The sequence below is a fragment of the Bos indicus x Bos taurus genome, chromosome 4 (genome assembly GCF_003369695.1).
Source record: "Bos indicus x Bos taurus breed Angus x Brahman F1 hybrid chromosome 4, Bos_hybrid_MaternalHap_v2.0, whole genome shotgun sequence".
In the NCBI taxonomy this organism is placed as follows: Eukaryota; Metazoa; Chordata; class Mammalia; order Artiodactyla; family Bovidae; genus Bos; species Bos indicus x Bos taurus.
In genome coordinates, this window is record NC_040079.1 from 94,337,238 (window position 1) to 94,354,953 (window position 17,716).

Genomic DNA, 17,716 nt, shown 5'->3' on the forward strand with positions numbered 1-17,716 from the left:
CTCTTTGTTTTATATCTAATCTCAAGCCTCACTGACCTTTCATCGAGAACAATAGTGTGCACACAGTTCCGACATTCAGACCAGTTCCTCCCCGCTCGCCACCCCCCCCCCCACTCCTTTTCCTGGTGCTGAGCTCTAGCCAAACATTAAATTACGCTGGGAAGTAAAAGGTAGATGAAAAAAAAAGTACAAAGGTGGCATTTGGCCTCATTCTATCAGGACACTCAATCTCAATTTAGAGAAAGAAAGAAGACACTTTCTTTCTTAGTGTGAGAGCATGAGAACTGGAGAACTGCACAGATTTTTCAGACAAGCCCATTTTTGTAAGTTTGCAGGTGGACTGTGCTCTTGTTTCAAGGCAGGTGGGGCTCTAGATCAGGTGTGTGTGTGTCTATAAATCCACACCCATTTTTAACCAGAAACATCCAGAATACACTTCCAGCAAGAGCACTGACTATTTCAGGTAAGCAAGCAAAATTTCCAGATTATTTAATCAGTGGTCAAGCTCAGTTATATTTAAAGGATCACCTTTTCACTGCATAAAACTGAGGCCTTCAGTAAGTCAGAGGGAAGTTCAATGAAATTTTTCTTCTTTTAATAAATGACATTTTCTTTGTTGGCTTCATACTTTTGTCAGGCAAGTGTAGGCTCCTCGGTTTTTGTCTCGTCACAGCAAAAATTTGGAGTGACACTTTTATTCTCTACGTGTATTAATGTTACTATAATAAATTAACATTGATCAAAAGCGACCCTTTAAAAATTATACTGCAAGTAACAATTGTTCCTCTCTGTTTTCTTTTTTTAATTTTCTTATTGAAGTATAGTTGATATACAGTATGCAAATTTCTGCTGTACAGCAAAGTGATTCAGTCATAAAGGATATATATGTAAGGAATATAAAGAATATATACATATATATATCTATACATTTTTATTTTAAATATTCTCTAAGGGGTTCTCTTCCCCAGAAAAGAGAACAGAGGGATAGAGTGAAAGTTTGGGGTTAGCAGATGCCAACTTATATATAGGATGGAATAACAACAAGGTTCTACTGTTTAGCATAGGGAACTAGTTTTAATATCCTGTGAAAAGAATGTAAAATTTCACTCCCTCTTTTCTTTTACAGAGACTTTTTAAATATTTAAGTAAATGACATATGTTAAATTACTTTTGAAAAGTAAAGCACTGTCAGAAAATGCTTCCAGTGTTTATAACACCTAATTGTAGACATGTGGCTATTGGCCTCCAAGTGCAGAGCGAGCTGCTCCCGGCACATGACCACATCATGTTCATCTGTGTCCCCCAATTAGATTAACCCAGGCATCTGATACTGGAGGACTGTAAGTCATTCATGTTCTATTCACCAGGGAAATTACTACTCATCCAAAACAGTAATATATAAATTGATTGTCTTCATTATAGAATATATTTAATACCTCTTTTACAATTTATCAGTGTCAGACAGAAAACAAATATTTTTATTTTTTTAAGTAGAACAGTCTGACAATCATACCTAATAACTTGAAATCTGAAAATAAAAAGTCAGTTCCTATTTAAATTTGGCAGCTTTAAACCAAGCAAAAGGTGAAGTTATAACTTCTTTTGATAGAGATTCTACCTACTTATCTCTGTCTGTATCATAAAGAATTTTTTCTCATGCTTCCTCCAGATTAACTGCTTCTTAACTCCTTGCTTCTAAAGATACCTGGAAGAATCCTAAGGCACCTGGGGGCTTTCTTCCCCAGAAAAGAGAACAAAGGCTCACAAAATTTTACAGTCAAAATCAGAGATTTTGAGACTTCAGGAGCTCAATCACAGATCGTCTAGAAGCTCCCTGGACCCAAGTTAAGACCCCGCCTTAGATGGTTGCTTCCATTTCTCTACAGCCACTTCCACCCCCACAAAGCCTGCCCCCCCCCCCCACATTGGACCCTGTGTTCCAGATTCAACTGTCTTTATCCCCTACTGAAATCTACCCTTTCCTTGTTCCAGCCCTTACAGTACACGATGACATCCATAAGGTAAAAGATGGCATTCTGAAATGTTTTACAGTATTACCAAGTTATAAGAACTTAAACTGTGATACTTATCAGCATCATGATTATTGTTTAACAGGGTTTCTCAATAGAAAGAAATTTACAAGTGTGTCCTTTCCAGATTAGGAAAGAAAATACTTTAAATAGAACCAAAGCAACCATTTTCAATCCAGGAGAGAATCGAAGGGATGCACCACTGGCAAGAGAAAGATACTGAAATGAGAGGCCTGATTTTTAAATAGGGCAGGGTTGCACACAGAAGAGCAAAAGGCTGAGTAAATGATGGGAGGATAAAGATAAATGACTATCAAAGAACTGAAAAACAAGAATCTCCGTATTCCATTCCTCCTCTCATTTCCATTTTCAGCACTAATTGTTCATGCCTCATCTTACTGTCTTGGCATAAAGTTAAAATGGTGTTTTAATCAAAAGGCAAAGATTATTTATGCATGACACTTGTCACCTTCCCACTGCATTCCGCAGGGGCAAGCCCTTTAATCAACATGATTTTATCTGAGATTTAAAGCAACGCTGTAAGCACTCAAATGCTATCAGAAATAGGCTTTGGGTGCCTATTTGGGTGTCAACGTCATTGTACCGCCCCCAGGAAGCCCAAACACTGTGGCTTTTCATCAAGTGGACTTTTATTGAATTGACTGCATTTTTACAATAACTTACAAATAAAATGTGAAAGTTCTAGATGGTTGTACCATGTCAATTCACACAAGCAAAGCAATCTGTCAGCCTAAATTTGGTCTAACTCTTAACAAATGTCTTGATGACAGCCTGAGGTAACCTACTAGATTCTGACATTTTTTACCATCCAGTTCTGAAGGATTCTTGAGAAGACATGATGTCACACTCAGTTCTGGTCCTCTGCCTCTTATCCATCACCGTTTCTTCCAACCTTGCCATTGCTATCAAAAGGGAAAAGAGACCTCCTCAGACACTTTCAAGAGGTACTGAAATTTAATTTTATTTTCTAAACTCAGTCATTTTGATTGTTTTAAAGTTATTCATCTCTTGCCCACAGTCTAGTTATAAAACCAACTCAATTAACTGGAATTTTTTGTTGTGTGTCATTTGAAAACAGGGGAAAAAGAATCCCAGAAAGTATCAGTTAATTTTAAAGAGTGAGCCAAATCAAATGAAAAAAAAAAAAAAATTGCTGCATCTTCTATAGAAATAGTGGGAAACTAGTTTCATTGCCTATAACTTTGGTAACCAGAGTCCTAGAAAATTCTGGAAAATTCTATTGATTGATATGTCATATTGATATCCTAAATGCAATCAGGATTTCCATAGAATCTGTTCCAGTGCTCTGTCCAATACTTCTTCAGGCAAGAAAATAATTTGGAATGATTTTATACTGGGATCCCACAAAAATTATTTTATCTCCATCCTTCAAGAATTCTGGTTAACCAAGTGTTTGCTATGCTGACTCTGGGAAACCGCTATAGTATTTTTAGACAACATGATCTACATTTGCCACGGGCTACACTGTTTAGAAAACATCTATTTTGTACCAACTGCTTTACTTCAGCCTAAGAAACAATTATATCTTTACCTGTAAAGAAATATAAATAAGATTCACAAAATTGATTCCTACATTTCCAGTTACCAGAAGTGTAAAGAAAATCATTCATCTGCACATCAGATCAGATCAGATCAGTTGTTCAGTTGTGTCTGACTCTTTGCAACCCCATGAATCGCAGCACGCCAGGCCTCCCTGTCCATCACCAACTCCTGGAGTTCACTCAGACTCACGTCCATCGAGTCAGTGACACCATCCAGCCATCTCATCCTCTGTCATCCCCTTCTCCTCCTGCCCCCAATCCCTCCCAGCATCAGAGTCTTTTCCAATGAAACAACTCTTCCCATGAGGTGGCCAAAGTACTGGAGTTTCAGCTTTAGCATCATTCCTTCCAAAGAAATCCCACGACTGATCTCCTTCAGAATGGACTGGTTGGATCTCCTTGCAGTCCAAGGGACTCTCAAGAGTCTTTTCCAACACCACAGTTCAAAAGCATCAATTCTTCGGTGCTCAGCCTTCTTCACAGTCCAACTCTCACATCCATACATGACCACAGGAAAAACCATAACCTTGACTAGACAAGTCAAGTTGGCAAAATAATGTCTCTGCTTTTGAATATGCTATCTAGGTTGGTCATAACTTTCCTTCCAAGGAGTAAGCGTCTTTTAATTTCATGGTTGCAGTCACCATCTGCAGTGATTTTGGAGCCCCCAAAAATAAAGTCTGACACTGTTTCCACTGTTTCCCCATCGATTTCCCATGAAGTGATGGGACCAGATGCCATGATCTTCGTTTTCTGAATGTTGAGCTTTAAGCCAACTTTTTCACTCTCCACTTTCACTTTCATCAAGACGCTTTTGAGTTCCTCTTCACTTTCTGCCATAAGGGTGGTGTCATCTGCGTATCTGAGGTTATTGATATTTCTCCTGGCAATCTTGATTCCAGCTTGTGTTTCTTTAAGTCCAGCGTTTCTCATGATGTACTCTGCATATAAGTTAAATAAACAGGGTGACAATATACAGCCTTGACGTACTCCTTTTCCTATTCGGAACCAGTCTGTTGTTCCATGTCCAGTTCTAACTGTTGCTTCCTGACCTGCATACAAATTTCTCAAGAGGCAGGTCAGGTGGTCTGGTATTCCCATCTCTTGAAGAATTTTCCACAGTTTATTGTGATCCACACAGTCAAAGGCTTTGGCATAATCAATAAAGCAGAAATAGATGTTTTTCTGGAACTCTCTTGCTTTTTCCATGATCCAGCGGATGTTGGCAATTTGATCTCTGGCTCCTCTGCCTTTTCTAAAACCAGCTTGAACATCAGGAAGTTCACGGTTCACATATTGCTGAAGCCTGGCTTGGAGAATTTTGAGCATGACTTTACTAGTGTGTGAGATGAGTGCAATTGTGCGGTAGTTTGAGCATTCTTTGGCATTGCCTTTCTTTGGGATTGGAATGAAAACTGACCTTTTCCAGTCCTGTGGCCACTTCTGAGTTTTCCAAATTTGCTGGCATATTGAGTGCAGCACTTTCGTAGCATCATCTTTCAGGATTTGGAATAGTTCAACTGGAATTCCATCACCTCCACTAGCTTTGTTCGTAGTGATGCTTTCTAAGGCCCACTTGACTTCACATTCCAGGATGTCTGGCTCAGTGATCACACCATTGTGATTATCTGGGTCATGAAGATCCTTTTTGTACAGTTCTTCTGTGTATTCTTGCCATCTCTTCTTAATATCTTCTGCTTCTAATTCTAAATTAGTAGCACAACCCAAAAAAACACTTGACCACTAGTTGGAATGGCAATGTGAACTAAGTAAGAAACAAATAGAGATAACTATAGCATAATTTTAAATTTGAAAATATTGACTTTCTTTCCAAGTTAATTTATCCCTTAATAAATGTACAGGAGAAGGCAATGGCACCCCACTCCAGTACGCTTGCCTGGAAAATCCCATGGACGGAGGAACCTGGTAGGCTGCAGTCCATGGGGTCGCTAAGAGTCGGACATGACTGAGTGACTTCACTTTCACTTTTCACTTTCATGCATTGGAGAAGGAAATGGCAACCCACTCCAGTGTTCTTGCCTGGAGAATCCCAGGGATGGTGGAGCCTGATGGGCTGCCATCTATGGGGTCCACAGAGTCGGACACAACTGAAGTGACTTAGCAATAAATGTACTGGATGCCAGCCAACTGCTCACCAATATTCAGCCAAAATAATTAATTCTACATTAGTTTAAAATCACAGAAAGCCGAAAAAAATCCATAAGCTTTTGCAAAATAAAGAGGGAAATATTTTCATAAGTGTAATTTATCATGTTATCTCCATATATACACATAAATAGTCATAAAACAATGAACTCATTAGCCTTAAATTGCCAAAGACCAAACTAGTCACTGCCCTTAAAGACCCTCGAGGGCTGAATTAAACACCACGTGTAACATCAAGTAGTATATGGAGCTGCTTGGAGTGGGGAGCAGCACCAGTTAAACACAAACACTGTTAGGGAGAAGAGGGAATATTAATTGGAAAAAGTTAAGAAATGGTTCAATATAAAAGTGAACCCCAAAAGCTTAACTTTCTTTGGAATCAAAAGAACTGCTCTGCAACCAGCACCTGGCATACAGTAAGTACTCAATAAACACATATTGAAGATGAATGAAATCTCAGATGACAAGTAAACATAGCCAGTACTGAATTATGAATTATGGTAACTAAGATCAAAGTAATGCTCAAAATTCTCCAAGCCAGGCTTCAGCGATATGTGGACCATGAACTTCCTGACGTTCAAGCTGATTTTAGAAAAGGCAGAGGAACCAGAGATCAAATTGCCAACATCCTCTGGATCATCGAAAAAGCAAGATGTTCCGAAAAACATCTATTTCTGCTTTACTGACTATGCCAAAGCCTTTGACTGTGTGGATCACAATAAACTGTGGAAAATTCTGAAAGAGATGGGAATACCAGACCACCTGATCTGCCTCTTGAGAAACCTATATGCAGGTCAGGAAGCAACAGTTAGAACTGGACATGGAACAACAGACTGGTTCCAAATAGGAAAAAGAGTACATCAAGGCTATATATTGTCACCCTGCTTATTTAACTTATATGCAGAGTTCATTATGAGAAACACTGGGCTGGAAGAAGCACAAGCTGGAATCAAGATTGCCGGGAGAAATATCAATAACCTCAGATATGCAGATGATACCACCCTTTAGCAGAAAGTGAAGAACTAAACAGCCTCTTGATGAAAGTGAAAGAGGAGAGTGAAAAAGTTGGCTTAAAGATCAACATTCAGAAAATGAAGATCATGGCATCTGGTCCCATCACTTCATGGGAAATCGATGGGGAAACAGTGGAAACAGTGTCAGACTTTATTTTGGGGGGCTCCAAAATCACTGCAGATGGTGACTGCAGCCATGAAATTAAAAGACACTTACTCCTTGGACGAAAACTTATGACCAACCTAGATAGCATATTCAAAAGCAGAGACATTACTTTGCCATCAAAGGTCCGTCTAGTCATAGCTATGGTTTTTCCAGTGGTCATGTATGGATGTGAAACTTGGACTGTGAAGAATGCTGAGCACCGAAGAATTGATGCTTTTGAACTGTGGTGTTGGAAAAGACTCTTGAGAGTCCCTTGGACTGCAAAGAGATCCAACCAGTCCATTCTAAAGGAGATCAGCCCTGGGCGTCCTTTGGAAGGACTGATGCTAAAGCTGAAACTCCAGTACTTTGGCCACCTCAGGCGAAGTGTTGATTCATTGGAAAAGACTCTGATGCTGGGAGGGATTGGGGGCAGGAGGAAAAGGGGACGGCAGAGGATGAGATGGCTGGATGGCGTCACTGACTCGATGGACGTGAGTCTGAGTGAACTCCAGGAGTTGGTGATGGACAGGGAGGCCTGGCGTGCTGCGATTCATGGGGTCGCAAAGAGTTGGACACGACTGAGCGACTGAACGGAACTGAAGATCATGGCATCCAGTCCCATCACTTCATGGCAAATAGAAGGGGAAAAGTGGAAACAGTGACAGATTTTATTTCTTGGGCTCCAAAATCACCGTGGATGGCGACTGCACCATGAAATTAAGACACTTGCTCCTTGGAAGAAAAGCTATGACAAACCTAGACAGGATATTAAAAAGCAGAGATACCACTTTGCTGACAAAGGTCCATCTAGTTAAAGTTATGGTTTTTCCAGTAGTCATGTATGGATGTGAGAGTTGGACCATAAAGAAGGCTGAGTGCCAAACAATGCTTTCTAACTCTGGTGTTGGAGAAGACTCTCGAGAGTCCCTTGGACTGCAAGGAGATCAGACCAGTCAATCCTAAGGGAAATCAGACCTGAATATTCATGGGAAGGACTAATGCTGAAGCTCTAATACTTTGGCTCCCTGATGCGAAGAGCTGACTCATTGGTAAAGACCCTGATGTTGGGAAAGATTGAGCACAGGAGGAGAAGGGGGCAAAAGAGGATGAGATGGTTGGATGGCAACATCGACTCAATGGACATGCATTTGAGCAAACTCAAGGAGATGGTGAAGGACAGGGAAGCCTGGCATGCTGCTGTTCATGGGGCTGCAAAGAGTTGGACACGACTGAGTGACTAAACAACATCAATGAACAGAGACCCTGAAGACAGTTTAAATTCTGTACCACCTTTGGCCTATTGTGATTATGGGGTAAAGTGTATAAAAACAATTATAATACAATATGACTACCTTGCCAAGCTATGAACAAACTGAGAGCAGGGACTATACTCCCCCACCTTTGTACACCCAGTGCCAAGTGGAGCAAGGCATATAGCAGATGTTCCTTTAATGTTTGCAGAACTAAGTTCACCAAGGGCAGAGACCAGTAATTTTTCCCAATGCTGACATTCTGGCATTGAATGGTATTTGCAACCATTCAATAGGGAATAGGGAAATTAAGTAGGAGCCTAGTCTCACTGGCTGATTTCAAAGCAACTTTTATCAAATGCTAAACATAGCATAAAGTCACTACATATGCTCAAGCAAAGAAAATCCTTCAGGATTACTACAGACAGGAACGATTCTTGCTAAGGTGGGGGTACTAAGCTAACATAAGGTGTTCTTCCAACGCCCAGCTTCTATAATCAGGCAAAACAAACCAACAACATTCCTGGTAAGGGAGTAAAATAATGCAGTCACTTTGAAAAAAGTCTGGTAGTGCCCCCAGAATGGTAAAGGTACAGTTACCATTTGGTCCAGCAATTCCACCTCCAGGGATAAACCCAGGGAAGATGAAAACACATGTTCACACACAAGTCTTGTACCCATGCGTTCACAGCAGCAGTATTCATAAAATCCAAAATGTAGAAACAACCCAAATGGTCATCAAATGATGAATGGATAAACAAAATGTGGTATAGTGTTACAATGGAATGGCCCAAGAATGAAGTCCTAATACACGCAATGACATGGATGAACCTTGAACACTTTGTACCGAATGAAAGCATCCAGCCGTAAAACACGTCACATCTTATATGATTCCATAGACACAAACATCTGGAAGAAGCTAACCTACAGACTGAAAGTGGATTCGGTGTTTCTTAGGATTGAGGAAACGAAAGGATTAGGTGGTGATAACTGAATGGTAAAGGGTTTCTTTTTTCAGGTGATAAAGATGTTCTCTAATTATTGCAGTGATGGTTGCACACTATGTAAATAGACCCAAAAAAGTATCTACTTTCAATAGATGAATTACACTGTTATTAATTATATTTAATAGTCTCTATTAACAAACCAACTAAAACCTGACAAAAATCATACAATCATATTTATCTTGCTCCATAACTCTGCTTCATAAGTCCTGGCCATCTTCTAAGCCACGGTATCAAAACAAGAAACTCCAGTCTGACACCCAGTCTGACACACTTGAAGCATACAAAAAAATCTGAGTACAAACTAGACTGCACATATTTCTGTTTTCAAATTAATTCAATCTTTTCCATCTGTAGACTGAGACATTTCCAGAAAATACTTTGAAGTACTTTGTGCATTCTCCTCGACAGTCATTCTTCAGTCACTAGTATACATCCCCAACTCCTCCCATCGCCTTTTTAAGGACCAGTAGGTTCTCTCTCTGGAGAGGGCGATGGCACCCCACTCCAGTACTCTTGCCTGGAAAATCCCATGGACGGAGGAGCCTGGTAGGCTATAGTCCATGGGGTCGCTAAGAGTCAGACACGACTGAGCGACTTCCCTTTCACTTTTCACTTTCATGCATTGGAGAAGGAAATGGCAACCCACTCCAGTGTTCTTGCCTGGAGAATCCCAGGGACGGGGGAGCCTGGTGGGCTGCCGTCTATGGGGTCGCACAGAATCAGACATGACTGAAGCGACTTAGCAGCAGCAGCAGGTTCTCTCTCTACTCCTTGTGTTCGGTTTCCCTCTCCTCCACTTCTGGATGCTTCCAAAACAACTGTGTTTTATTAGTTTATCTCTCAACCATGAAATTTCCACAGCAGAATTTTTTACCTGTTAAAACTCAAAAGCAAAATGTGAAATTCTGTTTTTTCATGATGTATTCTGATTTTAAAGGCATCAACATCTCTCAGTACTCAAGCTTCAAGGACACTAGAGAGTACAGTCCAACACATTCCTAATAGATTTACAAAGTACGCATGGGATTCCCAGGTGGTGCTAGTGGTAAAGAACCCACCTGGCAATGCAGGAGATGCAAGAGACTTGGGTTCAATTCCTGGGTCGGAAGATTCCCCTGGAGGAGGAAAACGGCAAACCACTCCAGTATTCTTGCCTGGAGAATCCCATGGACAGAGGAGCATGGCAGGCTACGGTCCACAGGTCACAAAGAGTCAGACATGACTGAAGCAACTTAGCACCAGCACTTACAAGGCATGCAGATTAACTAGTCTTCTCCTGTACAATCTGAAAGCCAGAGTTTTTGCGTGGTCCAAAGATATCTTATCAGTCAACACTAAGCATAATAGCATCTACTGAACATTTACTAGGTTCAAGGCCATGGGTGTTGAGATGTGAAACAGAGTTACAAAACCTCAGCACTCCATCTAAAAAGATACAACCTCTTCCTATCTAGTTATAATCATGTATCCTCTATACCAAATTTCACATGCGCATTTCAGAACTCTTCAGGGGTCTTGAGTTGATACACTGATTTCCCTCTTCTGTTTTAGGGTGGGGAGATGACATCACTTGGGTGCAGACTTATGAGGAAGGTCTCTTTCATACTCAAAAAAGGTAAAATACCTCTCATTCAGCTTTGACAGATGATACACATACCTCATCATTGAGAGCCAAAAAACTAGCAAGTTAGCTTTTGAAAGGACACAGTAACAATTTTCTCTGATATTGAGTGCTGTTTAACCTAAGAGTTGCTATTAGAATTTTTTATAAACAAGAGTTCTAAATATCCTTGTATTAATTCTTTAATAACCCAACCAAGCTTTTATACTGAGGAATAACTGACTTAACATTATAGTAGGAGAAGGCAATGGCACCCCACTCCAGTACTCTTGCCTGGAAAATCCCATGAACGGAGGAGCCTGGTAGGCTGCAGTCCATGGAGTTGCTAAGAGTCAGACATGACTAAGTGACTTCCCTTTCACTTTTCACTTTCATGCATTGGAGAAGGAAATGGCAACCCACTCTGATATTCTTGCCTGGAGAATCCCAGGGACGGCAGAGCCGGTGGCTGCCGTCTATGGGGGTCGCATAGAGTTGGACACGACTGAAGCGACTTAGCAGCAGTGTCAGACATACAAAATAATGATTGGATATTTGTACATATTGCAAAATGGTACAGCAATAAGTCTAGTTTAGACTTATTAAAGACTTATTTAGACTTAAACAACATCCACCAAGTAAACTTTTGAATATAAGCTGCATATACAAAACAGCTTTACACACTGGGTATTATACAAGCTTAAAAAGAAATCTGGTTGACAGCAGTGCTTCTTAAGGCTGTCTGATTATCAGAACAATTCAGAGAGCCTTGTTTAAAATCCACATTCATGGTCAGTCAGTCCAGTACTTACTGAGTACCCACTGCCATGTGCCAGGCACTGTTCTATACTCAATGACCACGAGTGACATGCTTTTTATCCTTGACGATCTACTGACTTTGAGGGGATAGAGCTGAAGACACTTATGTTTTTAAAAGCACCCCAAATATTTATCAAATATCAAAAGAACATTCAATTCAACTCTTCAAAGAAAAAGGAAAGATGCCAAATAATTGAGCAACACACTCTCACACTGGACAAACATTACCAAAAAACACAGAAAAGTTTACAGAATAATCTTATTATCAAAGAGAAATGCAAAAAGTAAACAACATATTAGCAAAGAGCAGCCAGCAGAACACTTAAAAAATATACTCTGATAAAGTGAAATTCAGTTTGGGAATGCCAAAAGATTCAAGATTAAAAAACCTATTAAAATAATCTAATATTCATAAGGACACAAATCATACAAGTGTCTCCTATCAACATAAATGGTGAAGGGGCATTTACAATAATGCCAAATCCATACTGGAGCTTTTTAAACTTTTATTTAACAATATCAATTTATTTTTATTTATCCTAACAAAGAAATATCCATCCCAGTAAAAACAAAAAAAAACAAACCTAAAAACCCAGTATCATGCTTACTGGGAAAATCAATTAAAGTATCCCACTGATGGGATTCTTTAATCACCACAATGACTAACATTGTTCTCAAGACACCAATCAATGCAATTAGATGAGAAAAACTTAAGAAGAGTGTGAAAGTATCTTCATTTGCAGATGTTGACTGTGTACATGAGAAACTTGAGAATCAACTCTAAGTATTCAGAAGTATGAAAATTAAGTTAAATGTGAAGTCTCTCAGTCGTGTCCGACTCTTTGCGACCCCATGGACTGTAGCCTAATACCCAGAAACCAAAGGCATATATATAAATAAATAAAATTAAAGGACTTCCCAGGTGGTGCCAGTGATAAAGAACCTGCCTGCCAATTCAGGAGATGTAAGAGACATGGGTATGACCCCTGGGTCAGGAAGATCCCTTGGAGGAGGGCATGGCAACCCACTCCAGTATTCTTGCCTGGACAATCTCATGGACAGAGGAGCCTGGTGGGCTACAGTTCATCGGCTGACAAAGAGTCGGACACAACTAAAGTGACTTAGCACACATGCATATAACATTAAAATGGTTAAATAGGAAAAAAAGACAAAATATCTCAGGATAAATGACAGAAAATGCACAAAATCTATATGAACTAAATGTACTACTGAGAAAATTACAAACCTATGACACGAGTTCTGTGTTCTTATATAGGAAGACTCATTATAAAAATGTCAATTCTCTTTATACTTCAAATTTTTTAAAGACAATCACAATATATTAGTACAATTTTTGTTTAAAAAATAATTCTAAAATTGAAATGGGGACATAGACACAAATAGTTAGGAACATTCTGAAAAAGAAACCAGTGGGGACTAGCCTTTAATCAATATGTAACATTTTACCAAACTACAATAAAACAGTATGTTACTGGTAAATGAACTGAACATTCTGAAAGGAGAGAATAGAAATAAAACCAGATACAACAGAAACTGTATGTGATAAAGTAGCATTTTAAATCAGGAATAGGGGACACAGCCTATGTAAAACAATTATTAGAATTTTAGAATCATGTGGAAAATAAACTTGGATTCATACCTCATATTTTACACCAAAACAAATTACAAAGACTAATTATAAGGATGAAAGCATTAAGGTACTAGAAGATACTACTGCAAAATTTTATCTCTTTAAATTCTTGCAGTATGGAAGGGCTGATATCAACGGTGAGGCATGAGGGACGTCTAGGATGCAGAAACAAAGCACTTAATTTTTTGCCCTCGGTGCTACTGTTGCCTCACTTTTTTATTTCTTTAGGCTTGAATATCTCCCAAGTTAAAAAGGAAAAAAAAAAAAAAAGGAGATGTGAAGTTGGTAAATATTAGCTTTATATGTTATCAATTTTAAAAGTTGTAGGATTTATTTTACCTAAAATTAATGTAAATTCTAAGTTGGAGGATTAAATGAAATTATTAACAGCTCAAAGTTTGTTATTTTCTTTGAGGTGTATTTCATATAATTACCTCTGTTCTTTTAAAGATTTATGATTTATATTTTTACATTAGTCTCTTTTTGGACCCAACATTCTCTCAAAATTAAACATTAAAAAATATCTTACGTATCCAAATCATAATTCATTTATCTTTTACTATAGTCAACATTCTAACTTTTCTCTAATTCTAAACAGCAGTCAATTAACTACCATAAAAAAAATTTTTTCCAAGAGTGAAAATCAAAATGACACTGAAAAATATAAAGGAAGGGAACTCTCACTGAGATCGCTTATAGAATTATGACAAGAGTGAAAGTTGGTAAAAAATAACCAAATATTAATAGCCTTTTTGCAAACTAAAAACAGAAGAAAATAAGTAAAAACTTTATTCTCCTACAATTTTATACCACATGTTCACTGGAAATGAATGCCTTGTTCATATCCTTTCAACTTTGGAGACAGAATTGACTCTTTCTAACTGTACTACAGTATATGTAAGAATGACCTGGTCAACTTCTTAAGCTGTGATTCCTGGACCCCAGCCCCAGAGATTCTGATTGAGTGGACCTGGAGGGAGTCAGAAAATTAACATTTCTAATGAGCTACGTTTCTGGTGAGACTGATGCTTCAGTTCTGAGGTCATTTTATGAGTAACACTACTACAGATTACAATGCTGTGATGTGTCAACCTGTGAATTTTAATGTCTTACACAAAGTATGAAAACCTTAAATCTAATTTCCCTGTACAGTTTGACTCGAATGAATCACTTGACTCAATTTCACCCTCTCTCTGTTTAGTAACAAGCCACTGATGGTTATTCATCACTTGGAGGACTGTCAGTACTGCCAAGGTAATTTATGCTTTTGAGATCGTACTGTATTTTCAATATGAAGTAAGAAAGTGACCTAGTTAAAAATTAAGAAGGCACTCGAAATTAAAAAAAAAAAAAGACAACTGATGGAGTACCACCGTTTTACTAAGGAGCTTACTGACTACAACGATTGTTAGCAATCTACTGAATATATTTATATTATGTGTCCTTCAGGATTTTATATCCCTCTGCATCCTCTGCCCCCCAGAAAGGTGGGAAAACTGGCTGAAAAGATGATGCTTTAACCAATGAGTCAATGAATTAAGTAACATTATAAAACTGGTGATTTCAATGCGATTATCCCTTGATGTTCCCCCCGACCTTGGATAGACTGTGTCCCTCATTGCTTTCCAATGAGAGACAGAGTAGCAATGGGCCAATCAACTATTAACATCCAAGTTATAGAAGCAAACAAATGCAAAATGTTAGCTTTATTTTGCTACATTATTTTAAAGTAATCTTAATCCATGAAACTAACTGGCATTATATCTTTCCCCACAGCACTAAAAAAAGTGTTTGCCCAAAATAAAGAAATACAAGAAATGGCTCAGAATAATTTCATCATGCTGAATCTCATGGTACATGATCTCTACAATTTTTTTTTAATATTTCAATTCAATGGAAAAGTTTAATCTCTTTTAGTCTTTATTTCAAGGCAAAAAGAGCTATATAGTATTAGTGGACATAGAATGTTATATAGAATTGTAAGAGGCTAAAATATACAATTTACTGAAAACCTGTTTATGTAAAGTATTTTTAAATCAACTGTTAAAAACAATCCAATCCAATAACATTTTTTTTTCTTCTTTTGCTAGCATGAGACCACAGATAAGAATTTATCACCTGATGGACAGTATGTGCCTAGAATCATGTTTGTGGGTAATTGTGTAATCTCTTTCCATCAGATTTACAAAATCAGTAGCCTTCTTGCTTTTATTTACTTTCAAATGTTAGTTCATTTGAAACTATTCCTTTTAATACTATTTGAAGTACTATTCCTTTTAAAGGGGAGTCATTAGTAACCCAGCCAACAACAGCTCTTGTTCAACAATCAAACTCATTATATCTATATTTGCAACTTATAAATATTGAAGTTTTATTTTTAAATTAACTCATGCTATTAAATCAATCCCCAAAATACTTTCAGTACAGTTCTCTAAACTATGTTGATAGAGAGCTGTAGCACACTAAAATGGAAATTCTGATTAACTCACCATGAATTAACATGTATGAAAACTGATTTAGTTTGTAAATATGCTTAACGTTTGTTTCAGAGCTAGAGGCATGAATGATTTTCAGAACTCTTAAAAAAATATGTAAGTAACTTATTTTTTGTGGGCAGATCCTTCTTTAACAGTCAGAGCTGATATAACTGGAAGATACTCGAACAGATTATATACATATGAACCTCAGGATTTACCACTATGTAAGTATTTTCAAATTATCTTAAACAGTGATGCTAGCAACACTTGACAGTTAGAAGGGCGAGTGATGCCCTCCATCAGCACTTTCCCTCAAACAGTGATTCCCACCCATCACAGTTCCTGGGATTGGCAGTGGTGGTTGTGGTTAAAATGCAAACTCTTAGCTCCAATTGACATCAGAATTTCTGGGACAACTTGGAATCTATTTTTTTAATGGGGATCTCTAACAGTCCTTGTGATCACTAAATGTTAAGACCATCAAACAGGATAGAGTACACATTAAAATTACACTTTAAGAAAGCCAGTCCATTCTTCTCATATCAAAGATCATATGTGATTTCCTCAAAGTGATTAACAATTAAATCTCTTCCTCAGTCTGACTTGGGACTTTCATTCTTAACAACATTCACAATCAATCAGCTATGCTTAATAAGATAGCTATGCTTGCCATGGAGAAGGAAATGGCAACCCACTCCAGTAGTCTTGCCTGGAGAATCCCATGGACAAAGGAACCTGGCGGGCTACAGTCCATGGGGTTGCAAAGAGTGAGACACGACTGAGCGACTAACACACACAACACACACACATGCTTGTCATATCCAATGAAACGAACCCAAAATAATCAGTTAACAAAACAGATACCCCCTCAAATCCCTCTGATAAAATTCTTTAACGTAAAGTTAATTAATCAGCTCTTAAAGGTCTAATCCCTAAATTTATGTGTACACATTTATATAATAGTTTTTAATATTGCAGATAAATCCCCACATCTTTATAGTTGTTAAACAGGTTGATTTTTAAACAGTTGATTAATTCACAGTTAATTGTAAAATTTTATACTCTCATTTACTAATAATATATATTTACTTTATTACAGTGATAGAAAACATGAAGAAAGCATTAAAACTTATTCAATCTGAGTTATAATATATTACCTCTAAGCGGTTAAAAGTCATGAAGAAAAACTTCTGGTTAACTGACTAAAACTAAATGGGTGGGTACATGAATTCTGTAACATTATCATTTAGATTCTTAATGTGCTTGAATATTCTTATGAAGGTAAAATGATATTTCAATAAAAGTCAAAACCTGAGTCAATGTTGTGGTTTGCCTGCACTGGTAGCAAAGAAAGCCTTTCACGAGCTGATAGTCACAGTGGAGACCTAAGAAAAAGGCATCTACATTGGTTGTTTCTATTTTCTGATCTATCATTCCTTCCACCAAATAATCTAATCTTATTTCTGACCCTTCTATTACATAGAACATGCAAGCTTAGGTCATGCCTGATCTTCATGTCCCCAAAGCAAACAGATTCATCTCTATCCATTTATTGTTTAAACTTTTAGCAGCGCAACTCTTAGAATTAACCATTTACTTCTTTTTATCTCTAATTATAATAAATTTAAATAATATTTTAAAACTTTAAATATATTTTTTATTAGGTGGATATTTAACACAATAATTTTAAGAAGAACAAAACTGTCTCCAGAATATTAAAGAATTCCTCCAGCTAACTAGCTGAAGAGGAATCTATACACTCTGAGATTATCAAACGTTCAACCACCAACTTAATTCTTCACAGGAAGCTCCTGGAGGATCATATCCATGTCTTCTATTTTCCTTCAAATAACAGTCCCCTTAAATCCTAATTTTTTATGAACAAAATTTCCATCATCAGTTGGAGTACTTCTAATTACTGATGAAAATCTCTTAAGCAGCTGAGATTAATATTCAGAAAGGTGAGAATGTT

At 37.8% G+C, this 17,716-nt stretch overlaps 1 protein-coding gene across 1 annotated transcript; it reads left to right on the forward strand.

Annotated features, from left to right (window-relative positions):
• The first annotated feature begins 279 nt into the window (after positions 1 to 279).
• Positions 280 to 17,064, forward strand: AGR3 (anterior gradient 3, protein disulphide isomerase family member). Its single transcript, XM_027540346.1, has 8 exons — positions 280 to 463; positions 2,864 to 2,995; positions 10,749 to 10,812; positions 14,469 to 14,521; positions 15,044 to 15,120; positions 15,358 to 15,421; positions 15,885 to 15,968; positions 16,844 to 17,064. Exons 2-8 carry the CDS (start codon positions 2,887 to 2,889, stop codon positions 16,891 to 16,893), a joined length of 501 nt encoding a protein of 166 aa, XP_027396147.1. The 5' UTR covers positions 280 to 463; positions 2,864 to 2,886; the 3' UTR covers positions 16,894 to 17,064.
• Positions 17,065 to 17,716: the final 652 nt, after the last annotated feature.